Source organism: Tetrao urogallus, assembly GCF_951394365.1.
Source record: "Tetrao urogallus genome assembly, chromosome: 6".
Classification (NCBI taxonomy): domain Eukaryota; kingdom Metazoa; phylum Chordata; class Aves; order Galliformes; family Phasianidae; genus Tetrao; species Tetrao urogallus.
The window spans coordinates 43,651,022-43,677,950 of NC_136819.1; the positions used below are offsets into that span (position 1 = coordinate 43,651,022).

The following is a 26,929-nucleotide window of genomic DNA, read 5'->3' on the forward strand; positions in this document are numbered from 1 at the left end:
GAATCATGAACTGCTAGCAAAAAGAGCACTTTGTCAATAGCAACAGCAAATCTGAAGTTCAGGCAAATGCAGCCCTCTTCTTTTTGCAGGAGAAATAACTGTCAGCTACATCTTTGGTCCTTCAGTCATCCCAATGAAAACACACCCTGCCTGCTGCAGGTGAAAAGGGGAAAGCAATCCAACAAGGATGACATGGGGTTTGTTAAGCTGGACGTATCAGTAATACACTAGAACATTAAGAATGCCCACTTAAGAATTTATGAAAGGAAATATCTACCAGTTCCTTTAAGCAGAAGTAATTGTGTACAAACACGAGAGCGTATAATCCTACAATGCTTTGGCATCTATGCTGCACATGTTACTTATGTTTGGTTTATTTAATCACTCCTGAATAATGTAGTAATTGCCCTACAAATTTGAAGTTAAAATAATCATAAATAAAAATCTTGCCTCTTCAAATAAAATTAGGCACAACAGCCATTCCTGTCAAACTCCAGTGATGATGAGCAGCAGAGGAACTGCAGCAAGGTATCTGTGACCTGCCCACTGTAGGCAGGGAAAGCTTAGGCTTAGCAGGTTTGCTTTGCTGTGGGAAGGATGTGCACAGACACAATCCATGCATGTGCTAAAGGAAACCAAGGCAATTTACAGAGATCATGGTGAGAGGTTTCTGCTGAACGCACTGGCACTGCAGTCCAAAAAGCTCTACCAAGCTCATGCTCTTCCAAAAGGTTGGTGTAATTGGTACCACCTTACAAATTCAGAATGTGACTGCATCTGACAGAGCTTCCTGCACCTTGCCACCATGCATGCTGCAGATGCACTGGCGATTTTGACCATGCCCACTGAAATGCATACAGAAGTCCTCCTATAGAAACATCTAAAGGATATTTTCTAATTTTACACAGTAAGAGCAAAAGCTCACCTTCAAAGCACAGTCAACTCCATGCTCACATAAGCCACTACTTACTTTGATTGCTTTCACTGAATACCTTTTTAAGTCAGTATTTTATTTTCTGTGCATTCAGAGTAGCACTGCATTTGCTTTTAGATTCACTTGGGGAACTGTATGGTGATACGGTCTGCCAAAAATACATACGATGGATCTCATGTAAGAGACATGCTACACACTGCACAGCTTTGAAAACCTTATTTTCTCCTGCTGTCTTTGGGTGGGTCTTAGACTTGTCAGCTACAACATGGAAAATACGGATGATAAACAAGCTAAAAGAAATGTGAATAAAGGAAATAAAAAGCTACTGTCAGAACACAACCAATTATGCTCTGCTGTGGAGATTTAACACCACTGGATGATTTTCAAAGTAAAGACAGTGTGGGAAGCCTTCTCCATTCACAGATTAGTTTGGGATGAAAGGCCTATTTGTGCAATTTAAGCCAAATGCACTACAACATAACGACGCCATCTTCAACTGCTATTCTTTATTTATGGAAACTGGTGGACTTCTTGCTTCTAAATACTTTTTAGTAGGGTTTTTTAATTCATCCTACTTAGATCCACCATATTTTGTTTTATATATAAAGGATAATGTAATTGTATATAGTTACATGGAAGCAACAACACATTGGTATCTTGTGCAGGGACAGAACAGCAAGAATCACACAGTTAACTTGCCAACTAATGGGAGCTAATGTATCAGAAATCACTGATTTCAATGTCTCTTAGCTCTGTGCTGTGGTTTCGGTCTCTCTTCTGAATAACAGATTTATCAAAACATTCTGCTTAATTACAACTGCAAATTTAACCCAAGATCAAACTTGTTACTCTATTTTGACAGTAACGGCAGTCTGCACATCAGGGTAACATACTGCAGGTTATTTGCACATGGTCCTCTTGGTAACAAATCTAGCTGCATAGACTTATCTTTCATTTTGCTGTGTTCTTCAGCATATGACACAGAATGGAAACCTAAGTGAAGGCAAAGGACAGTGCAACAGAACTAAATTAACAGAAACTGGTTTATAGCTTTTCATTCAGAACATCAGAGGAACTCTTCTCCAGAAAATACACAACTAAGTAAAATCTTATTGGATAGAAGGTGTCTGGCCTTCCCTGAATATATAGGTTGAGGAACACAATTTCTGCAGGTTAACTGGAAAATCAGACTACACCACTTGCTATGGCTGCCCAGCAGACCTGCTGCTGCTGGTGAAAAAGCTGGAAGGGGTCATTTCTGAAAACATCCCCTGCCATCCTGACTAGGGTAACTCCCTGCACACAGGGAAGGCAGCTACGCACAAGCAGTACTCCCACTCTTCACAGCAGCAGAGGAATGCTGCACAGACACTGTGATAAACTCCCTCTGCTGTACACAGTAAGCAGAAGTTGTATGGATTTCCATGAGATGCCACAAAAGCTCAGCACAACAGGCTCCATTTAGCTGTGCATATCTGAAGAGAGGAGCAAGCACCAAGAAACAGGATGTTGTTTTTACAGTAACAGAAATATCCAGTTTTCAGAGGTCCAGACGATGTTCTAAGAGGTACTATGCATCCAAATCGACTTTCCTAAAGAAATTCTGATTCTTAATATCCCCAGTAGGCACAAGACAAAACTGTCTTCTGAACTTGCTCTGCTGCAGAGAATCCCTTAACTTATCCAAATCTCTCACAGCCTCTTCCCTGCTCTCCCCCCATTTTTTTTCCCCCAAGAATTAGAAGATATTGCAGAAGCTCCTGAAGAAGAGCAGACATCATGCAGACCAGCAATATATTCCTAGTAAGCTATTTCTACTATTGCCTAAGGCTGGAGAAGAGAACAAAAAGAATTAGAAATATGTCTGCATTAACAAATTTTAAACGCTCTTCTGTGAGACAGAGCAAAAAGAACGTAAGCAAGGGAGGGGTAAAATCCCTTATCTCCCAAATCTAGATTAGCATGTAGCAGGGGACGGTCCTGTTCTACCTGCTGACCCCCTCCCACTCCAAAGACAAGTCCTCGAAAATGTATAAAAGTTAACTATATGCAGCCTTACAACACAGCAATTTGGAGATGTCTACACAGAAGAAAGTTTTTGAGTGGCCATGGATGGAAAAACAGATCTATCTCCTCCTTAAGTTAACCCTGATTGCAGAACAGACAGTCTCCTCTTCCTAAGGAAGGGCCCTAAGCTGGAAGTGCAGATAAGCTGCATATTCAGAGAATATTCAGACCACTGCATCTTCTGTTTAGCTTGGTCACTTCCTAAATGCATGTATACAAATGTATAAATGTATGTATGCAATATACAATCCAGCAGTCCTATAGCTCTGCAGTCCCCTCTGCAGCAGAATACAAGTACCAGCAGAATACAAGTACAAGGCCAAAGCCAGAAGCAGAGCCACAGAAGATGGCTGCCCTCCACTGCTAGCAAGACCAGACAGCAGAAAAGTGAGATGGAGAGAAACTCTGCAGACTTCTGGGGGATGACCCCTAGGGCTGTATCTCTACAGCATAGCAAATATGAAAAACAGTTGAAGCAGCTGCCCATCACAGTTAGTGTCTTTCCTCCTCTGCATTTTTAGTCATCAAGATTACATGAATATCTCTCTCCCTCCATTTTTTTGGATGTAAAAACTATCCCCAAAGAGCTAGACAATAATTCTGAAAAGAGATAAAAAATGAAGTGCAATGAAAAAAATCCCAAGTAAATAACGATGGAACAAGTAGCTATCCAGCTCCTTCATTTCACTGCTTTGCAACCACTTACTGAGATTAGTGTGCAACTGGAACAGCCCAGCAAAGCAGTGCCAGCACTGAACATGAAATCCCACCCAGAATATCCAACTGCCTGAGCTGGCTTTCACCGCTAATGTGAGTTTTGAAAGAGCACTGGCAGCACACTTGACGGAATTATTCTCTGTTGTGACTGACACAAAACGGAGCTACACCTGAGGCAAATTGTTCGTGCAACAATAAACCATCACTACTTTAAGTAAAGCAAACCACTGAACCACAGTTCTTATTGCCATCACTAGATGTCCCTTAGTGCCCTGCTTTCTGGAAAAAAAGTCGAGGATCTTCAAACAACACTTTACCCTTGAATGTCTCAGTATAACCTTGAAATAGAATCTGTAATGAAAGAAACCATCTCACAGAGACCTACATTAATAACAAAATAACAGCTATAGGTATTTAATCCCAGAAAAAAGAATCAGGAAACTGTCTTTAAAGGGGGATGGGGGCAGGAAAACACATCTGCACTAAGAAAAAGAGGCCACCCGAGGAGCTTCTTACAGAAAGCCGCCTTCAACTTGCTAGTGAAAACAAAATGATGTTCTTTGTACGCCTTTATGAAATAAGACAGAAATGCCATGACTATCTTGCAAAGAATGGCAGTCCGTGAGTTTTGGATGGCAGAGTGTCTCTTTCATTTAAAATCTCCTAAGTATTAGCAAGCAGTAAATTTGCTCGTGTTCCAAGCTTATGCATGTTATTATATTATCTGCAAAATAATAATTTATTCCATAAAGATCTCACAATGAGCCACTCTTACCTTACTGCAACAGCCATGCTTCCTATAGGGCTGATTGGCAATGGCCTGGCTCCAGGAAATATTCCTCTACTCAGAACTCGAGCTCCATTCTGTATCACTCCTGGAGGAACTAAAAAACAAAAAGGAGTATATTTTTTCTTTTAAAGAAAACATCAGCAAAGTGTGTGAGCAAAACGTGAATGTTAAGCTTTTCAGTGAATTGAGAAAACATCGGAGAGGCTTGTATAGTGCACTGCTTACCTTCCAGCATCTCATCTCAACTCGTGTGAATGCCATCCTATTTTCAATGCTATTTTCATTGCAAATATTTTGACAGCAACTAGTGATAAAGTGGCTTGTGGAAGCCACTGCCTGACCTAGTTGCTGCAGATCATTCTTTGTACAATCGAATCACTGGTTTTATAATCACAGCTCTTCTGGGAATGTATGTGCTTACGAGTCAAAAACAGCTCTTAGCATAGATGTAACTTTCATTTACTGTAAGAAACAATGACCCTTTACAGACAAACAGAATGTAAGCAGCCAGCAGTCAGGTACCTGCAGAATGCAGCCTGTTCACAGGCCTCAGTGAGGGGCAAAGACACTAGCCACTGGGGACAGGAGGTTTCACTGCGGTCTTGTCACTGGGCTGGGCATCGGGCACTGCAGCTCTGTCCAATAAGAATTTAACCAACATCCGAGTACTTCATTTCTACAGAGGTGCTTTTCTGTGTCCTCATCATTTTCTTCTTCCTTGTTGGGCTGCAGGACTACTGAACACAGCACTTACCAGGGACTTGGGCATAACTGCACAAATGTTAAATCCGTGCAGACAGAAACCACTAATAGCCTTCACTCAAACATGCTTCTTTAATGTCCATAATCAGCCTGTTTTTCTTACTAAAAGTCAGCATTCGTACATACCTTCCCCTAACGCGCAATGTCCGAAAGGACAATGGTTACCATTACTGTGTATGTGTTACTTTTAAATATATATAGAAAAATACATATTAAATAAACACAAACAGCTACAGAATTTTACTTTCTAAGGTTGTACTTCCGCAAATACAGAGTGACTAGAAAACTCATTCAGCCTAAGAATCAAAGAACACTTTTACACTTCACATGCCCAACTTCAAATGCTCATACTCAAAAACATTAGTGAGCTTTGAGGCAGAGAAATAAATCCAGGCCTAGAAACACATTATTTTTAAGCTGCTGAGGTACCTATCAACACCAAGCCGGAGCCACGCTCCCCTTCCTGTATCCTGATGCTCACCTTGCTTCATTCCAGACCACAAGGATTAGTCCTGGAAAAATAATCTTCTTTTCTCCTGCTGGTGACAGCACATCACCCCTTAATCAAATCCTGCCACTGTGTGATACCACCCTTGCTTCTGAGAACCTCTGAAGAATAGGTCATTTATATTTAGGTGCTTAAGTACAAACTCAAATGGCCAAAATTACAGAACCTACGTTGTAACAACAAGGGTCAGCTTTCAATGACCAAAATAATTCTAAAATCACTTTTTGCTATTTATACTTCACTACTTTGTGCACATTTTCTTCCAGCACTAGATTATGAGAAATCAATCGTGTACACTTCACTCGGGGTTTTCAATGTTCCTGTGTTTGGGTTTGTAAATAATATAGAGGAATGTTCTCTTGCTAATAACTCCCAAGTCTGAGGTTTTTTTATTTTGTTTCATATTTCTTTCACAGCATAACCTTATGAAGGCCAAAACAACAACATTATAAAAGTGAAATGATCTGCTCAAGGATATGTCTAGCAGAAAACACACAAAGAATGGGCAAATTTAAAGTAACATATGAACTTGCTAAATATCTGAAGATCAAAAAAAAGACATAATTTCCAATGGGCATTGTTTCCCAGCAGGCTTACAAGAGGGAAAGATTTCATTCTGCACTACACAGTACAGTTTCTGTGTATTTACAAAGTCCCCTTAAAAGAAATGAACCAAGAAATTTGACCTAGAGAGATATGGTAATTTCATCTTTACTCAGATACAAACCATAGAGTTTTATACTAAAATAAACCATTTAGGCATGCACACACGCACTCACTTGTCAGTTAGCTATGTGTGCTGACTAAATAAATACACATACACAACTTCAAAGCAAACACATTGGCAATTCTGCTGCAAGAAAAGGAGCAACAGACTCCCTGATGCCCAAACTCTTCTTTCCACAGTGACTTAATTATCCCAGTCTGTTGGCAAAGTTAGCTGATATTTATCTCAGCCCTTCTCTCCTTTCTCCCTATTTCTGCCTTACTGGCACCCCTTTAAGAAATTGGTTCTTTAAAAAATCCTGTTTACTCTTACCCATCACTTCTCTGAAACCATTGGGTCATGTCTTTTCTTCTTGGCTTTCTCAGAGTTTCAATTTTTTGCACTCTTATGTACATAAAGTACACCATGTTTTGTAGCTTGGAGTTTGTATTTATTAATATCCACATTCACACCACTCCTCCATCCATAAGTCATGCTGTGCTACTTGGGAATGACCTCTTCAAAAGTTTCACATTTAAACAGATTCCAGTCTGAGCACACAAACATATTCAACCTCTTCCCTTCAATTAACAAATGCTAAGGAGAAGAAAAAAAGAAAAAATAAAAAGAAGTTCCCTTTGGAACTATCCCCAAAGAGACCCCCTGACACACTGGTACCTATTCCTACGTATGAAATTCACCTCAGTTACACCTGGTCTGTTCAGTGTGCCATCCAAAGACTTCAGTAGTACTGATAGTGCCAAAAGAAGCCTTAATTTTTCTTTAGTATACCACAGCTCTGAATATTGAAATTAATACTCAGAATTCAGTAATTATTTCAGCTTGCAATGCAGTGATTGGTCCTCATTTCTCTTTTAGTTTCCCAAAACACTCTGAATTACAATGCAGCAGTACTGCTGCATCACTAGTTAAGCCATGCAAACAAACAGAAAGGCTGTGTACAAGGGATCAACCACAGGAGAAACCCAGATAGTGCAGTGTATCTTTCCTGTAAACATCTGGAACCAGCAAGAAAAAAAAACCTGTTGTTAAAGGAGTTTCCACAGCATCCTTAACATAAAACAGAAAAGCAGTGGTGATCAAAACAATGCAGCAGCAGAAGTTATTAATTTCTAGGTTATCCACACAGCTGGTATGGCACTGTGTGACTGCTACCTACTGCATTCCAAGCAGCATCAACACCCGACCCTCCAAAGATGACAGTAATTTATTTTAAATTGTTGATACCTACAAACTGCCAATGTATATGTTGTCCCTGATAGCCGGATAGTATCCCTGCCTTTGCACAGGTTGTATGAAATGGTTACTGATTATCCAAGGAATTATTTTCACACATTGGCACTTTTGAGGGCTTTTGGGTTATTTACTGGAAAATATGTAGAGCTTTCATTCCAAAGACAAATTTGTGCCTCCCTAGCTTTAATTAAGTTTTGAAACCATACTTTGAGGTTAGTTATTTATATTTTAGATTGAAAATTCAAGGTGTGGAGGTAAAACAATTTACTCTAAGCTGTATCAAAAATCAGAGCTGGTGTGTACTAACACCATCCAGTCCTGAGTCCTCTTTTGTAATGCTTCTTTAACCAAAGGCACAGGCAGGTTACATGGATCCACATTCCTAGGCAGAAGTGTGAAATGTAATTTACACCTTTTCTGTGTTCCTAGAGACGGTGATGTCTGAGGAATACATCTCGAAAAAAAAACAATGCAAAAAGATCAGTACACCTCTTTGATTAAAGGTTTCTTCTTTCATAAAATGTTCTTAGTGAAACTTGAACGGTCTGAAAGAATAAAATCATTATTTGCTCTTCAGCTTCCATCACTGCTTTGCTCTGAAAGTGGCAATGGATCTCATTTCTCTCCCAGAAAGCTTAAAACCCAAGAAATATTTCAATTAGAGTAAATAGAGATAAACCATACAGAGAATTTGCCTCTAATCTGTTGCATTAAGGAGGCAAAAGATTTTTGATCTTACTCTGTTCTGGTGAAATTCCACAACTGGAACAGAATTTGGTGGAATTTCAAGTCTCTAGTGCTTGACTGCAGAGAAGCAATACGTATAGCATCAAAAATCACAGCTACATCTATAAAATTCTCCAAGGAGGAAATAATCTTTCTTTTATATTCTACAGCAAACTTTTACATTAACAAGTTTCACAGACAATAAAGTAAATGCCATGTGGTAGAACATGCCATAATCAAAATCCATCAAAATGTTAGATAACATTAAAAAGATCCAACAGAACCATACAAATTGCTGCTCTGCAGACTGCACCCAGCAGCTTGAGGTGGAAAATAACACGGTGGCTGCATGACCATCCCACAGCTGGTGCAGGACTGTTCCAACTGAGCATATTCTTAAGTACACTGTCTCAAACTGTGGGATTTCTTTTATCACAACCCTTGGCAGATGACACCTATAATCTCACAGAGCGTGTGTGTCAGAAACAAACTCCTCCTGTCCAGCTGAGCTAACAACCCTGTCCAAGCCCTTCACAACAACCAAACCCAGGTCAGACTGGTCATCTTTCTCTGAAGAGATGACTGTTCAGCACACAGTGTATCAAATCAGCAAAACGTAAGTGGAAATGGTGGAGGAAATACTCAGCAGAAAGTGTCAGCAGACACACTGACGCTCCAGCTCCTCACTAAATAAGGAACACAGCTTCTTGGTCAAATGTTGGCGTGAAGAAGTTAACTCAGCATTAATAAATTGTTGTAAATTAAGGAAATTAGTAAGAAAAGGGTAATGGACATGTTCTTTACATCATCTGGGAAACAAGCATACTCTGTTAAACTCTCTAGCTCAAGGTAGCCAACTGTTAGAGTAGTGAGGAAAAACGAGTTTTTACTGAAGTGAACACTTCAAAGCACGAAGGTGGTATTCTGTTGGGACAGACTGGTTTCTTCTGCCTCTCCTGTCATCATGTGGCACACGCGTTTATGTCAGCCTCTCTACCCTGAGTCATCTCATGTAGCATGGATGAAATTACTATAGGCAGGAGATACTGAATGTCTGCTAATATCTGTCAGCTTTAGATTCTTTCTGCCAGTTCCTCCTTCCAGGACAGCATTTAGCAGAATACTTTATCTCAGGCTACAAGAACTGAAAACAGGAAATTGCTGATGATGTGTAATTGATGGGACATCAGAAATTGCCAGAAGCAAATATTATCTGCCAAATGCATGACTTTATTCACTCCAACTCTCTTATCCCAAGCATAAATTTGATGCTGTCTCCCTAGCATGTTCTATTTTACTATTTAAGAGAATTTTTTTTTTGGAACTCAGATTCCACAATGTGCAGCCCTAACAAACTGCAAATCGAGGATGCGCCCAACCAGCTATTTACCCTAAACAAAAATTTGAGCATGGAGCGAAAAGCGTGTCCTGGTAATCCTACCACATTCATAGCTCAAATAAAAGCATTTAATAATAATAATCTAATCTTCAGAGCTTTTTTTTTTCTTTTTTTTTTTTTTCCCCCATGAAGTAAAAAACGCCAGCCAACCATTTTGGTGATACTGGAACTGGTTAACAACAGCACTACTTACTCAGACACTGGTAGTGAAATACTTTTGTGCTCAGAAATGAAATAAAAATTAACAATCCCCCAGCCCTGAAATTCCCCAAAGCAAACAAAACATACTGCTGAATCAAAATGCAAGTAGGGAGAAAGTACATCAGAACAGTAAGTTCTCTCTCCAATTTCATTTCTTCACTTTAATGACATAATATTGAAAAACCAAAAGTCAAAAAACAGAATCTGCATTACCAGAAGTTGAGGATACCATTCCTCTCAAATTGAATAGAATGGAAAGTTTCAACCCAATGAAAATGCTTTTCCAATTTTCGCTTTGTTACAGAATTGTCAGCAAAAACAGCTTTATGAAATACTTCATTGTCTATGATTTATCATTTTCTGATATAAAAAGTAAGGCTGGAAGCTGCCTCATCGGCTGTAACAAGTAATGTGTCCATAAGCTTTCAAACAGAACACAGCAGTTAACACATTTCACATACAATAAAAATGCACTGAGAAGACAGCATGTTCTATTTGATCCTATTCACAGCATTTCTGTTTGCTCTTAAGACAATGTTATATCATTTTTTCCTTCATTTCTGTAAATATATATCCCACGTATCCAATCCGCTTGCATTCGCTTAAAAACTGAATTTCATTCAGATACATTTTTGTTAGTATAGAAGTAGACCTTTTTTAAGAATTTCTTCTCATCCCACTGAATTTAAGATGTACTGAATGTATTTATGCTGCATTACAGATGCTTTGAGGGAAGAAAGGTTTCCAAAACAGAGATCTTACCCTTGAAAAACTTGCCTTTTAAAAAGTGCCCAGCAAAACTCCATTCTCCTATCTTCCCAAAAACCCTTAGTAGAGCAGTTCAGTCTCTAATAAAGAACCAACTCTAAAAACAGTGCCATGAAATATCCTGAAGGCTGTCACTTTCTAGCTAATCTGGATGACTAGAAACAAACTGGAAGATAAATGTTGGGAGCTGAAGGCACTCTCCTGGAGTTTCCTGGTTTCCTCCCAAGCCCTACCTGCAAGCAGTTTACAGCTGTGTGCAGTATTAAGTTGCAGCTTGGGCAACATGCTTGCATTGGTGTGCAATTCCCAAATCATATAGCAACATGCAAAAGACTACTCCTGAATTCAAAGCTATGTCTATGATGTCTGCGTCAGGAGTGACTCACATTAATATCTTCAGTGTAATGCTTTGACCTTGGTGCGTTTCACCAGCATTACTATCAATAGGTTTCGCACAGCTACCTTTCATTGGTTCTTGCAAATTGAGCAAGTTCACAACAATCCCACTGATGAAAAAAGTATTGCTACTTAAAATGCTAACAGTGACTTGAACCTCAGGAAGTCCAAACTTACTGCAGAACTACCGAACGCTGTGCCCAGTTTCTTCATGGCAAAACACGGTTTGGCAGGACTAAACAGCATGCCAGGATGATACAACCTTGGAGCTGAGGACAATATGCCACTGGAAGTGCCAGCTGGTAGCATTCACATGCAAGACGCTGTGAAGATGTGAAGTACTGAGCATTTCAACAGTCATACAAAATAACATGTAGGTACTCACTAATCGAGTCGCCACAGCGTCTACATGCAGCTTCATCACTTTTGTTTGCTATCTTCGCCCTTGGCCCTTCTGTGAGCCAGATACTCGTCAGAGAACAAAGGTCCAGCCACTGGACACAACCTGCCCACAGCAACCCAATCAAAACCGAGTCCCCTCCAGGTAAAAATTCAGCTCTCAATGCAAGTCATGTATCATGGTATGAATATTCATGTTCCACTACTAATGAAATACAAAGTATTCATAACACGTGATAGCTGCTACTAAAGGAGCCAGGTGTTCCTTTTTTTTTTTTTTTTTTTTAACATAATCAAATAATACAAATCTTGATGAAATGCAAGGACTTCCATAAACTGAAATAAAAAATAAACATTAAAATTATGTTTCTACCTGTACCTTCTGCCAGCTGGATTGTGTTTTTCAGTGGAGCCCTGCTGGCTACTTGTAACTTCTGTCATTATTTGCAATCTCCAGTTATTTAGTTTGTAAAAATACGGTAAGCTGTTAATATTTTAGAAACTGTTTAGAAATTTCTGATGCCAGTGCTACCACAATCCAGGAATGAAACTTGCCAACCTGGACAGGTTAGGAAGCCAACTTTACTTCGTCAACAACCCAGTATGACTGCGACACAAACAATCACTTTCATAAGTCTATAAAGCGAAACTTCCACAAACAATGAAAAAATCCAAATAGCAGAATTTTACTCTTTCATTTTGCAATCTTTTTTTGCATGAAAATGAAAGCACAGTGTGATTGAAGCAAATGCTGAGCAATGCTTGTGCCAGCTCAGACACAGTTTCATGGATTCATATAAAAACTAAAGCGAATTTTAAAATTCCTGTGTGGCTGTCAGCAGTCTTTGAGATGTTCATAAATAATTTCAAATGGCCACTTAAAACCTAAAGCTAATTAATCAGTCTGTTACAGGGAAGGACTAGTATACGCTGGGTTTTCTAATGCCACCGAGATGGGATTTCTTTCTGACAGATCACATTAAAAGAATAAATTTTAATATGACTTTGAGTGATGGCTGTACCTAACTTTATCCCCAAAATACTTTTAGCATCCACGCCATCCAGAGAAGCACAAGTTTTTATCCTGTTGGGAAGGCAGCTTTTAATTCAAGGAGATGCCTTCAAAGTAAAAAGCCAATGTGTGCAATCACCCACAAGTTCAGACTGTGCCATGAAGATATCCATGGTTCACAAAGATGTTCTACATGTTTTCAGGACAGATGAACACCTTAATGCACTGGACTTTTAAACTTCTGGACTTGCCAAGCTGTTATGCTATGAAATTACAGGCAGGTTCTGCCTCCATCCGACCATCTTTGCTGCTGAAGTAAGTGGCACACTGGTAGTCAGACTTTCATACCCAAAGGGTATTTTCAGTCAGTTTTTAACACTCGTGGCCAAACTGCAAGCAGTGTCCCTCCCACTTTAAATCCCTTACAGGTAAGCTTGTCTTCAAAGCAGGGGGCATTCTGCAGCCCTGATGACATGAGCACATGCCTGATAGTGCAGTCTGATAGAACAAACAGAAACCCAAATCTTCAAGACACCAAACAGTGTCAACATGCTTACTACACTGATGATTCAGCTCATTTACAGACTACTGACCAGCAGAGCAGAGAATGAATTGTGATCTTCCACACAATGCTCAGGATCACTATGAAATTTTTATAGCCCACTTGCCTTTTATTTGAAAATTATTTTTAAATGTGATATTTTCATGTAATTGTTCCTTCATGCATGCTAGTAATTAATTTAAGTTGCCTAAGATGTTCCTAACATGGTAAAGTAGACCTCACTGCATTTCATAGGTGGGCTTATTTACCTTCTCAAGGATGTGTTCACATACACAAGTGTTTTGCTACAATTTGAAAGACCTCTGAAGTTATGATCAACACTCCTAACCTTTTCTTCTAACTTCAGCCAATTCCACCCAACATTCGGAAGGATTCCTGAACTTCTGGGTAGACCCCCATGTCTTTACACCTGGCATAAAGCCACAGAAGAAGGCCTGGATATTTTGTGACATCAAGAAGGTAGCAACATGAGTGAAGGAGCCACTTTCCTGCTTTGTCTCTGTCTCACTTTTGACACTGTGACACAACAGCCCACTGGGGAGGGGACAGGGAGGAGAGACACATCAAATTACAAAAGTCACACTTTTCTTCCTCAGAATTACCTCTACAAACTAAACCAGCAACAAATCACTTGCGAGTCCACATGTCATCTCTATGGCATGAAAGCTGCCAGGTCTCTGGATCACTTCCACACAAACACCTGTGATTCTGGGAAACGTGCACATGACATAAACATCTGCAGTGTGTGCTTAGCTTATGCAGGTTACTGTGCATCAACTCTGTTCTATGGCTGCACTCAACAGTTCTCCAGCTCCTACACAAGTCTGGATTATTGTGTGTTTTCTCCACCCTTTTCTGGGCACACAATGTTGTCTTTCTTCTTTCATCTCTCACACATTTAGTTTTTTACTCCTTTTTATCCTGTTTTATATGCCAAACTCTGTTACCCATTTTTTGCCCACAACTCTGACTTACTTAAATTTCTGACCCTCGAAAGATCGCTCATTTCATTCTCCGTTAGCCTCACCAGTACCCTCCGCTCCTTGGTAAAATCTTTCCTTTTTTCTACTTGATTTGAAATTTGGGAATTGATTGTCGTTTTATGTCTCACAGCTCCTGAAAGCTTTGAGGGAGAGAAGGGCAAGGACCACCCTCTCTGGCACGGACAGGCTCTTGGTACATCACACTGTCTCTCCACAGGAGCTTCTCAACAGATATTTCTCTGGCAAAGTCACAAAGCAGGCTGACAATAGCTTTCCTCGGTTGTGCAGGAGATTCTTTGATGGTAATTGACTCTTCCCCAGGCAGAATATCAAAGTGAGAACCAAGGCTTCCCCCGGAATGTGGATTTGGTTGCATGAGCTAGAACAATAGTGAGGCTAGACAGGCTTTATAATGGCTTCTATTTTAACTTCTGCCTTGATTCTTTAGAGCTGGCTGTCACTTGGCATTACTACCATTCTTGCTGACCAGACATATGTTTGTTTTCTTGTACTCCCTGCTTTTGTGAAGCAATATTCTCCATGGATTCCTCTAATACCTCTACCTCAAGCTCTCTGGGACAGGATGATTCTCCCACCATGAGCACAGCCCAGGACAGCAGGGGCCAGAGCATCTTCAAGGCTCTGTTAGTATACAGCATCAAACCATCAGGTCTGGTCCCAGAACAAGAACAGTTCTACTGGCAGGAAATCAGACCTTTCCTCCCTCCCTGGAGCCTGCCTACTGCCTTGAATCAGGTAGTGCAAAAAGCAAAGTAGGCAGGAAGTGTGCAAGGAAGGAGCTGAAACGGTGCCCAAGTGAATGGAAAGTATCCAGATGGCTGTGGTAACTCACACGATGGGAGTCAAATCAAAACAAAATGAAAACAAAACCATATGCCATGCACCCTTCACTCCCTTGCTCTTTTTCTCTCTCTGCTTTCCTGGCTGTTGCCCCAGGTCTTTCCATCAGTATGGATAATAGTTTGTTACTAAATTATGTGTATGTCATGAATAACAATAACCCCTCCTTTACATTAGAGATTATGGATTACTGTTATTCATGTAACAGTGAATGTAATACGAAGCACAAAATTATACTCATGTAAGGGTCAAGGAAGTATAAGGGTCTATAAAAGAAGTAGTACTTCTTCATGAAATCCTTCTTTTTATCTGGTACGCTGTATACTTATAAAAGAGAGTATTAACTTTACATGTCTATGTTGCTATATGCTATAGAAATATCTACTCACAACCTGCTTGTATCTCAGGGGGAGTATTCAAAAGCATCATGGCAGTGGCAGCATCAATGTCAGGATCTGGAAAAATCAATCAATAAATACATTATTTACAACTGGGCTAATCTTTTTGCCCCCGTTGCTAAACTGTAGGTTCAATTGAATTTCTTCAGTGAGATGGTGTAAGAGCTCATTATTCAGATGCTTCTTTGATCTTACATTGCATTCACCCCCAAACTTGCATGTAGTCTCCATACTGCCACTAAGCAGAGCACAGCGAGGAAAGTCACCAAACCATCCGCATGTGTGCACGACAGCACAGGTTAGCCTTTGTTAGCCTCACAGATTTGCTATTTAATTTTGTGATGAGCATTTAGATTTCATTACAAAGGATCTGTGAAAGCAGGAGCAACATCACAACTTAGAATCAACACACTGAGATGAGCAAGCAGGACAGTGGGAAAGCATATGGAAACACCTACACCTGAGCATGTAGAGAAGATGATGCTTGGTCTTTCTGATTTGCCAGAAAGGATTTCAGCCATGTTTGAGAAAAGACTGGGAACAAAACTACGTTTTAAGGAAAAGCGAGGCAGGTCTTCATCGAAGCATCAACTTACTTGCATCCTCAACCATTGTCACTTTAATATAAGCAAAAATCATCAGCCGGCTACTGTTATTGTTAAATTGGTTTCTGAATCCATCACCAATAATCAGTTGACAGATGGTGAGTTATAGAGATAGAACAAAATATGATCCTTTTATAACTATATTCACTTGCTCCACACACAGCAGCACGGCTGCTATGGAAATGCGGGTAGCTATGACAACAGTAAACAACCCAAGAACGGCCACTGAATAAGCTGAAAAGAACATCTGCCCCAGCAGAGCGTCCCAGCTGCCCCGGGGCGCAACTCGCTAATCGCCCCGTGATGCCGTGTGACAGAGAAAGCCGCCTGTGCCACGTCCGAATAAATGAAGTGTGCAATTGAAGCAGACATAAAAACGCACACCCTTGCCGACTGCTGCCTCTGTGCTGCTAAACAGAATTAATAATGAGTACGGGTTTGTTGTTTTTATTTTTTTTCAGCTTGTCAGCGTTTATACTAAATTACGTACAAAAAAATTCAATTTACTGCTAATAGCTTCATGGCACTTTGTTTTGGCTATTATGTCAGAACATTAGTTTTCACTGTTAGAAAAATATATACTTTGTATGTCTATATATTTCAAAGCTATTTCTAGCAGAGCAGCGTGATGAGGAGTAAAGCCCTGAGAGTTATTAACAATACAAACACCACAGGGAAGATTTTAACCATTAAGAATATGAGGGCATTTTTTATTAGGTTAAGTATGTACTATTTTTCCATGAAAATGCAGATGGAAATACAATTGTAATATGAATACTTTATTATTTAATTGCTAAAGCAGTAAACATCAACAATGTAGTAAGCAGAGAACTGAAGTCAGAGTAGCAGAAGAATAAATCAGTATAAAAGGCCCACGTACTGAAAAGCAGATGCCTGTCCGTGTCCTGGGCAGATGAGCACATTCTTTTCCAAAAGCCACCAGCAGACTTCTCAGAAAAGCAGCTTTACCAACTTATGTCCATTTTCAACTCTGAAGATACATCAAAAGCAGTACTCCTGCTGCAACCATCTATGCATCTATGGCACTCCCAAACAGTATAACCTCCTGAGTGTGCCATGTTGCAGCACCAGGTCCAGACACCACACAGACCATACAGCAAGAGTTTCCCTTTAGTCAAACTAAAGAGGGATAATCTACCTAAATAAAAAAGAAAAGGGGGAAAGAAAAAGGAAAACAAAGAAGCCCAAGAAAGTAAAGTCAACTAAAGAAACTAAACCAGAATTCTTCCACCTCTTACATACCATAAAATCAGAAGATTGTTAGAAGTTGTATCTACTGTACCATAATTTGCGTAGCTCACTTCAACATCTGCTTACAGGCTGTTCCTAAATTACATTTTCTTGCTTTACTTTAAATGAAGTCTCACTACTGTGTACCACTGCAGCATAGTATTACTTTTGCTGTTGAAAGAATTAAAGGACACAACCAGAAAAAAACACATTTCCTACTGTATTTGGCTTTTGTTTGGGTAACAAACTCGGAGTTCTGATATAAAAGAATCATAGAAAGATGCAACTAGTTTATCTCGACAGGTGTATTCTTAGCATTCAGACCACTGATGGCACAACCATGGTTTTGTAATGACTTCATGACTAATATAAGCTGTTTACAACACTCCATTGCATCCAGAGCAGCTGTTTTCCGAAGCACAACCATGATTCAAGTACACCCACACCTGCCATGGTGCCTCGCTCTGTTTATATGGGTTTGCTCTTGAGGAAAGCAGACAGCTATTTCATAAAGCCACTCGGAGGCTTTAGGTAAGATGGCTTGGAGAAAAGTATTATGGAGGCACTAGCAGGATGAAAGACAACATGGTTTTGGGCATCTTTCTTCAGACGAAGAGAAACAAGAGACTGGTTGCACAGGAGGCCTCAGGCAGATCACAGAACTAACATGTAACATTTGCTCAAGGAAGAAACCTGCGCGGTACCTGTGTGGCACCAGCTGAAGACAAGGCTGAGGCCAAAGACAAGGACTGTGGTTGAAGACAAAGGCCGAGGCCAGCCACAGCATCCCGCAGCAACAGACCAAAGTGGTGCAGAAGTAGTGTCTGAGGGTACAACAGAAGGCCAGATCATTATTACCCTGGGTTATGCTTGTAATTCAGAGGTGCAATTTTGAGAAGGATGTCAAGAAGAGTGAAGACATAATCAGGAGCAGCAGCATGGAAGGAAGGTAAAAGTATTTCCTCAACCTGTGGCTTCACCTCAGACTCCTGCTTCTTGTCAGTGCCCCCATGATGACACTGCCTTCCCATCAGATGGCATCTTCATGAAGTCTCTTCCACACAGATCCTCCCACACCCAGTAACCAGGCCAGACCTTGTGTGGCAACGTGACCGGCACAGTGACAAGCATTTCTCCTACCCACCTGTCCCCATTTCTGAAGCTTATAGATTTCAAAGCTGACATCTCTACCCCACCTGAAGTGTTTGTGATCATCACTAAGGCTTTTGAAGTTATTAACAGTGGGTGGTTAGTGAAAAATGATTGCAGGAACATCTTTCCCTAGGAAACCAGGTTAAAAATAACCACATTCAAATTTTTGGAGCTAAGAAATTTAGATAAATATTTTAATGGATGCACTTCGGTTTCTTTTTGCTAATTAAAATAAGTGGAGAGTTGACTCAGTACACAAACCGCGCTTTCATTTTTTGCTAGAGGAAAATAGAAGGGGCCCAACTTTCCCAGTGAAACAGGAAAGTAAGGAACAAAGAAGAGCAAAGATGTGGGATGTTTAACAAAGAAGGAAGAATTCTCTCACATCAGACAGTGACAAAAAGATAGTGACAAATAATTGCCAGCAGCCACATCCTCCCTAACAGATAACGGCTGTCTATTTACTCAGCACTTCACACTGCAACCTGAGGTTTAACTGCTTGGTCCTCTACCCACCAAGTGCCATTTGTAGATTATCACAAAGGACCTGGAAAAACCTTAAACACTTACGCGAACTCATGAAGCACAAAAGCATACATCTCAAAGCCAACATGGTGTAGGAACTCCAATACCACTGTAGTATCTCCATCAGCAGTGGAAGCTTAGTACTATTTTTGCTTGCAGTGCTTTCAAAGACAAAACTTCCTTTGAGGAAGACAACATCAAAAAAAGGGTAATCACCAACCTCATACCAAGTCTGTTTGCTGCATTTCAGATTCAAGGCCCTATTCAGCAAAGTGTTGAAAAGTGAACACCAAACTTGCAAACAGCATGCTGTTCTTTTACTGAGGAACTAACCTGAAATTTATCACTTTGTGAAATTATGATTAAGCGAATATTTTCAAGACGTGTTCTGAGCCAAATTTCACTACGTATTACCTAACAAGACTAGAATTCATTCTGGATAGCCATGTAAAGTGGCAAATGAGGAGGCATGAGATACTTTGGCATGAGGTTATATACAAGCATTCAGTGATACACAGGATAGCCCTTTAAACTGTTTACAATTGGCAAAAAGTAATTAAAAACAAATAGGGTACCAAAGTAAGCTGGATGTGACAGCTAATCATTTATGTTTACAGCTCTGGTTTGAGCCCATTTTACAGAAAGAGGAAGTGTTTTATAATAATGATTTCCATTATTTTGGTATTATTTCAAGCTTTTATCTGATTTCATTGAATCCTTCAAATCCAGCCCCTTCCAATTAAGCCCTAACAAATATTAGAGCAACACAGTCCCTCCTGATTTTGCTACAGGGCATTTACTTCTACAGCTACACTACATGGTTTTAAAGAAAATAGTCATTTAGGCAGTTCAAACCAACCATGGCCTGAATTTTCAAGCACAGATGCCTACAGAGAAGCACTTAAGATGCATTTTTAGGTACTACTAAAATGTTACTGCCAACTGACGTAAAAAATGCCATTAGTAAACAAACTGCACCATCTGTACACCACAACCATGGCCATGCTATCTCATCAGGAAGGAATTTATAAGATCTTCTTTTAATTTAAAGTTACTTCATCTAAACCAGAACTATTTTTGTATAGAATTTTACTTCACCATTCCGTGTTCTTGCTTTCAACCCCATCTGCTTCTGCATCAGCATCCTCTGCCGTCTTTCTCCATTCAAATCCACTACCCTAGCTGGGATGCACAACACTTACTGCCACTCTATTCAGAAGATAAAAGTCTCATTTATTCCTTTTCTAGGGGTTAAGACTCTATATTTCCTGCCTCAACTCTTAGCAAAGTCCACTCCTATATCTTTTCTAATGGTCCGATTCTTTGATACTTTTAGTTTTCACCAGCAGGAAAATGTTGCAAAAGCAGTGCTGCCTCCCACCTTTTGCTTCAGGCTTATTAAACTGCAAAAGAACAAATAACAGCTTGTCTCTATTTAACTTGCCTGTTAATAGATGCTCCTATTCGTTTTCCAGATAGTTAACCTTGGTATGAGTCAGTCTAGGTCAAAGACGTGAAGAATAACTAATAGGGTGAAGGCTTCTTTATATTTATTTTTTCTTTTGCCTAATGACGAAGTATGACTATAGTTATTTGAATAAAACTGCAATATGCAAGACAGAAAAAGATACCTTAACTGTAAATACTGTAACTTGGTAAAACTCCTTGGTGTAGTATGTCACTGAGTCATCTTCTGAAATATTTAAATAAGGTTGAGTAAAGCTCTTAAAACAACCGAAGTACTTGTAGTAGTGTACTGTAAACCAACAGAAACCAGAACCAAGATCTTGGGAAGAAGCATAAAATTATATTTGTATAATATTATATTCACATATCAGTGCATGATTAGACCAAGTATAGGAATTCTGAAAGCTTACTATAGAGGCAAGGAGAAAGTTACTTCACTAGAAATATGAAACAGGTATAGTGGTACTTCCTCTCCTTTAAGAGGATCTAGTATGAGACACAGAAATAGGAGGGTACAGGTCTAAATGAATCATTAATTTTTCCTCTTTTTAAGTTCACTTCTGGCACCGCTAAGTACTGCACGAAGGAATCTGAGAAAACAGATAAAGTCAAACTTTAAACGATATAAAGCATTTGAAACAAAACCCTTCTTCCTGCTCCTCTGCTTTATTAAATTTTTATCATCACAGATGTGGACATACAATTTCCGTTTTCTAACAATATCATTTTATCAGCTGAAAAGCTGTGTAAACAAGCAGTTATGACATACATTCCTGTTAAAAATATTAGTTTTAATAAAAAGAAGGGTAAAAGAAAGAGTTAAGGTCTTACACAAGCCCGAATTCACAGAAAGGTTCATCTATCACTTGGAAAGCTGTATGAATCCAAAACATAACATCATAACTTTTCATCTCAGCAGTAAAGATTAAGATCAATTAACTGTTAAAAGAAAGACTAACAACTCTGATACATATTTTACCAGTGCAAGATAAAAATCTTGCAGAGACAGATGACTAAAGAGGTATCAGATATACATCTTCTATATAAAAATGGCACACAATAATATGTTCTCTGCTCAAAAACAGGGGACATGTTTGCTTTCTTTTTATTTAATTTTAAAATAATTTTTCCTTCTGCTGTGCATTACTCGCCAGCTTCTTTCTGTATATTTCTAAGGATGTGAAAGTAAAATTTACCCATTGTAAAGGCAACAGCAGTCTTATTTGACTCCATCCGGCCTGTGCAGCTCGTGGTACTAAACAGAAAGCATCGGATGGAGACAGCACTAGCCATGAGCCTAGTACAGCAGAGAGAAGGGAAACAATTTGCTGTTCCATCATGTACTTACCTGATTTGTGATCAGGAATTTCAACCATCTTCTTAACTGACTGCTGCAGCATCAGCTTCTATAGTGGAACATGGGATTATGAGGGCTTTAACTCCTCACAGCCATGCAGTTTTTTTCATCAAAGGAGACACACACACTCCCAGTTATACATATACATATTACCTCTAAATGGGACATCAAGGTCACAATGCTCAAGCTGTCATAAGGTTTCTGCTGCTAACAATGATTTTTCCTTCCAGTAAAAGCTGGAGGACAGATGGCAGAAAGAAGCCCTCTATAAAACTCAGGCCATTTAAGACCAAATAAACCATACCTTATTGTGCCAGACAAGTGTTTCTTTTAAGCACCCATTTCCCTCTCATGCTATGTCAAAATACAATTGTGTCTACCTCAGACCAGCCACAGACCTTGAGAACTGCACATGCCTTCAAGACCAGCAAGACAGAGTATGCTGGAGGGAAAAGAATTGCCATTTCTTGCACAGCTTGAGTGGCCCCTGGGGAAATGCTTGCACTTCCCCTTCTTTCAGTCAACAGCAGGAAAAGGTGGCTGCTATGAACTTCACTGCAAGGCACGTCTTCAGGAGGGCTTCACCCAAGCAACACACCTACTGGAATCAGAATGGCACAACCCCTGGTATGACAGCAGAAGGTTGGGAAAGGGAAAGATAAAAATTCCACATGGGATTCAGGATTCAGCGAGCAAAATGTCATATGAACACACACATGAAGAAAGTAAGAAAGGCATTTCAGCGATCTGAAAGAAAAAAAAATGCTACTAATAATGAGAAAAGGAATCAGGCGTATAACACTGTTAGGGAAAGGGCTGAATGGATTATAACTAGCAAGCCAAATGCATCAAAAACAACAGAAAAAAGGTGAGCAAAAACCCAATAGCTAAAATAGCTGTGTGCTAATAAAGCAGGCAGACTGACATAATAAAAGAGGATCTCCAGGTACTATTGTTATTACAGGGAAATTCACAAACAGAGTGGAATAGCAATTACTATTGAAACAGGTGTCAAAAGGTCTATGCTTTTCAAGGAAAAGAAATGCAGGTTTTATATGGTAGGATACTGTCATGCAATAATGAAATAGCAGACTTCTGAAATAAAGAAAAGAGAAGAAAATGGAAAATGTTTAGATTAAAATCATGCTGTGAAAAGACGGTCAAAGAAGTATTCTAAAACAGTGACACTGCATCTGCTCTTGAGTTCTTGATGCAGATGTGGATAGAGCTCTGCATCATTAAAGAAATGGGAATTATGTCAAGACAAGAGACTAACTTTGCAGTATGGAGTAGAGAACAAATGTTAATAGCAATGGAAAGGCCAGTTATTCCTGGATGTGACAGCTGACAAGTTTCTTTATCCACGCTGCTGAATGAACAAGAATAGATTCTTTTCTGTTCTTTTTTCTTAGGTAATGAGGACAACTTTGGAACAAGGGACCACAAATTGATTCCACTTAGAAAGTGGGAAGAATAACAGCAAGACTAATTTTGCTTTAGATCTATGATTTCAAAGGACAAAGTTTTGATGAACAGAACAGTTTCTCTGGAAACTCTGTAAGACACAGTGGCTAAGGAATCTTAAACTTCAACATGGTGGAGATCTGCATTTCTGTAGGTCAGTGGGCAAAGACCCAAACCTGTACACTGAGAAAAGCTGGAAAGATTCACTTATTCATTCACAAGAAAAAGCCAGGCAGCTGACAGACTTGGAAGCCTATTTCAGGAGCGTAAACGGAGAGCTCAGCTCTCCATCCACACAAAGCCATGCAACTACCAGGATGATGTCTGACATTCCCAAGACCAGACCCTGCACTTACATAATGACAAAGCCAACTTGCAAAGTGCTGACTGGCAGAACACACAGCACTCAGGCCTATCAGCATCCAGTGCACAATGAGCCCCACGCTGCTGAACGGCGGTGCGATCATAGAATGGCCAGGTTGAAAAGGCCCACAATGATCATCTAGTTTGAACCCTCCCTGCTATGTGCAGCATCACCAACCATCAGACCAGGCTGCCCAGAGCCACATCCAGCCTGGCCTTCAATGCCTCCAGGGATGGGGCATCTACAATCTCCTTGGGCTACTTGTTCCAGTGTGTTAATTACCACCTTCTGTGTGAAAAACTTCCTCCTAATATCTAACCTAAACCTCCCCTGTCTTCGTTTAAGACCATTCCCCCTTGTCCTATCACTATCCACCCTTGTAAGCAGTTGTACCCCTCTTGTTTATGCACTCCCTTCAGTATTTGGAAGGCCACAATGAGGTCTCCCCGGAGCCTTCTCCACGGAATGCCTGAACCTAGATGGCCATCTGCACCTGATGGAGCGCAGTGACAAAAATGGAGCCTCACATCTGAAAGACAAAGCAATCTTGCCAGCTTGCAGTGGTGATGCAAGCTCAGAGCTATCATATACAGCCAGTCTAAGCTCTGTGGCAGCTGCCTTAGGCATCTAAGCATGACATCTGGTACAATGAAGAAGAGTAGGCCTCTGGCAACTTCCAGTCACAGCACCTCAACTGTGACATGCTGAAGGAAAGCCAGCGAGCAAGCTGTGTGAGATCTGGCTTGCAGGCAATCTCACCTCTCTTACTGTGCACTTATTTCTGCAAATAAACTTCTGCTCAGACTCTTGCCTTCTTTCTTCTGCTTTCCTTTGCAGGGCAATGGAGCAGGTACAAGTAGAATGTGCTGTCAGCAGGACCAGCCTTGTACGCAGGGAACGTGGGGAATCAGGTGAGGCTCAATGCCCTGCAGGTTATCTAAATCTGTGCAGAGGGGCTTCTTCAAGAATCCAGGAAAGGCAAGGAAAGTTTGCTGCAAGCCTGGGAGCTCCCTCCCAGGTGTACGCTGTGTAGTCTTGGATTACATGGTGTGGATGTAGCAGAGCAACCAGAACTGCCACCAGAAGTATGTTTTAAAAAAGCCCATAATGATAAGTATAACCAAAAAACAGGTATAGGCAGGTGGCACGCAGTCTGCCTGAGCTCAGCTCCATACTACACAGTCACGAACCCAGCACAGGCTTGCTCTCCAGCTCTAGATTATGTCTCTTCTTTCCAGAGAGAAAGAGAGGATAAATGGAGGTTAGCTAGTATTAATTCTTGAGAAGCATCACACCATAGATCACCGTAGATCACTTTCTGTTTGTAGAATTATGTTCAGGAAAAACATACTATAAATAGAGCAAATAAAAGCCAGTACCGTTCTGTTCTTCCTCAGATTATGACCAGTGAGCAGCCACTAGTGTGAATCAATCAACAAACAAATACACCAAATTACTAGTTTTAGAAAACAAGTATTAAACACATGGGAAACTCTGCTGGTGTAACTCTTTCTCCGTTGTGAATCTTCCTACGTGTACTCCCAGTAAAGACCAACAGGACTAGACACGAGCTTACCCAACCACACTGAAGCAGATTAAAGCCTATTTTCCATTAGAGCGTTTGCCAATCAATATTTTGCATTGCTGTCAGTCAGCCCCAGTCTGTACATGCAGACGCCGAAGACCTGCAGAGGTCCCTGCATGATGCTGAGCGCTCTCAGTGGGCAGCAATGTTTAGCATGGCTACTACAGGCTGCCCTCTGCTCCTCAGAAGCAGATCAATGGAAGTCCCAGAAGCATCGCCATCCTCCAACAGAATTGCTTGCACCCTTCCTGCAACGCTTCTACAACTCTTCATTTTGAAATATAGAAGAGCAGGAATCCAATATTTAGGATCTCCCAATGTTTTAGGCTGGAGACAGTGACCCAAGTGGGCTGAGGGAAGAACCGCAGACCAAAAGGAACACAATGCAGGAAGCAACATAACTTTTGAAGAATTATTATCATGAAACAGGAAAACAAAGATAGCCTCTGAAGATCTTGACATTCCCACTGTTGCGATATGATGTGACATAACCAGCAAATTAGTATAATTACTGTCTGACTACGACAATTAACATTCTGAGACCACATTAGCCTTTTTTTTTTAAAGCTCCTATTGAAAGCAACACATTGAACATAGGTTGGCTGAACACTGAAGAGACTGAAGAGCGAAATCAGTCAGTCTTAGGTAAGGGTTTTAACAGTATACACTATAATAGGATTTAAAACAACTGCAACATATTTTGTTTAGATCAATCATTACCGCTTAGTTTTTAGGGTTTTTTGTTTCTTACTTCAGTACTTCGTAGAAGAGATTTTGTAGAAGCATTTAAAACCTGAAAAACTATACGCTTGCTTCTGCTTATGTTCTTCTTGAATTCAGTTATCAGTCATCTCATATCTTCTAGAAAAGAACAAATACCATTTGTGCTCTCCAGTCTCAAACATGTAAGTTGAATATCAGCTTTGCTGGATCTTTTTTTTTTTTTTTACTTAAATGTTTCAAAACCAAAGGAGATATGAAATGTCACGAACCAAAATGTGGTGAGAGCAGAATTCACTTGAGTCACCAGAGAGAGACCGAAGGCAAGACTCCGCAGTTAAGTCTCATTTTATAGTCCTCAAGGATATTTCCAACCAGCCAAACTGCTATCAAGGAGCTCCTTTCTAGTTGAAAGAAACAACATTCTCTTTATTATTACTACTAATAAATAACAATAAATAAGAAAACATAATTTTATTATATTATTACCCATCACCTTTTTAAATCAAAACCAAAGAAGGAGAGGCACAGGAGCCTACCTCTGATTTGCTCTGAGCAGCCATGCTCAAACTGCCGCTGCCTGAGAGGCAAAGATGGAGGATAAGCAGTAACAACAACAAATCCTTTCAAATCTTCAACTGAAAGGCATAAAGTAACTACTTCACAAAACGGGGAGCAGTGAATGGAGAACTGAACTGACCACACACACTGTCTCTACCTGGAAGAAATTGCTGGATGTTTAAAAAACCACCTGGAATGAAGCTTTATCCAGATAGTAGTGAGAACTGTGGCTGTAATCCAGGAAGGCGCTCAGATGTGTACACAAGCAAAGAAGGAGCAGTCCCTATGGAAGAGGACTGCAGTACCAGCATCCTGCAGGGCTGAACATGCGACTGAAGCAGCTGGACAGCTTAACTACAGCTCAGGACAGTTTTGTAAAGTATTACTGCTTCATTAACAAGAATCACAAGTGTGTTTTGCACCACTCTCATG

General features: G+C 40.1%; 1 protein-coding gene across 2 annotated transcripts in view; it reads right to left on the bottom strand.

The window, feature by feature from the left end:
• FOXN3 (forkhead box N3) overlaps positions 1-26,929 on the bottom strand; it is a gene marked incomplete at both ends in the record, with an annotated part of 111,920 nt that overhangs the window by 4,608 nt on the left and 80,383 nt on the right. Inside the window, 2 exons of one of the 2 annotated variants that reach the window (XM_079537629.1) lie at positions 4,494-4,602; positions 15,438-15,503. In XM_079537629.1, coding sequence (XP_079393755.1) covers positions 4,494-4,602; positions 15,438-15,503 — 175 coding nt within the window. The remainder of the gene's footprint in view (positions 1-4,493; positions 4,603-15,437; positions 15,504-26,929) is intronic. The other variant, XM_079537630.1, reaches the window with a different exon arrangement.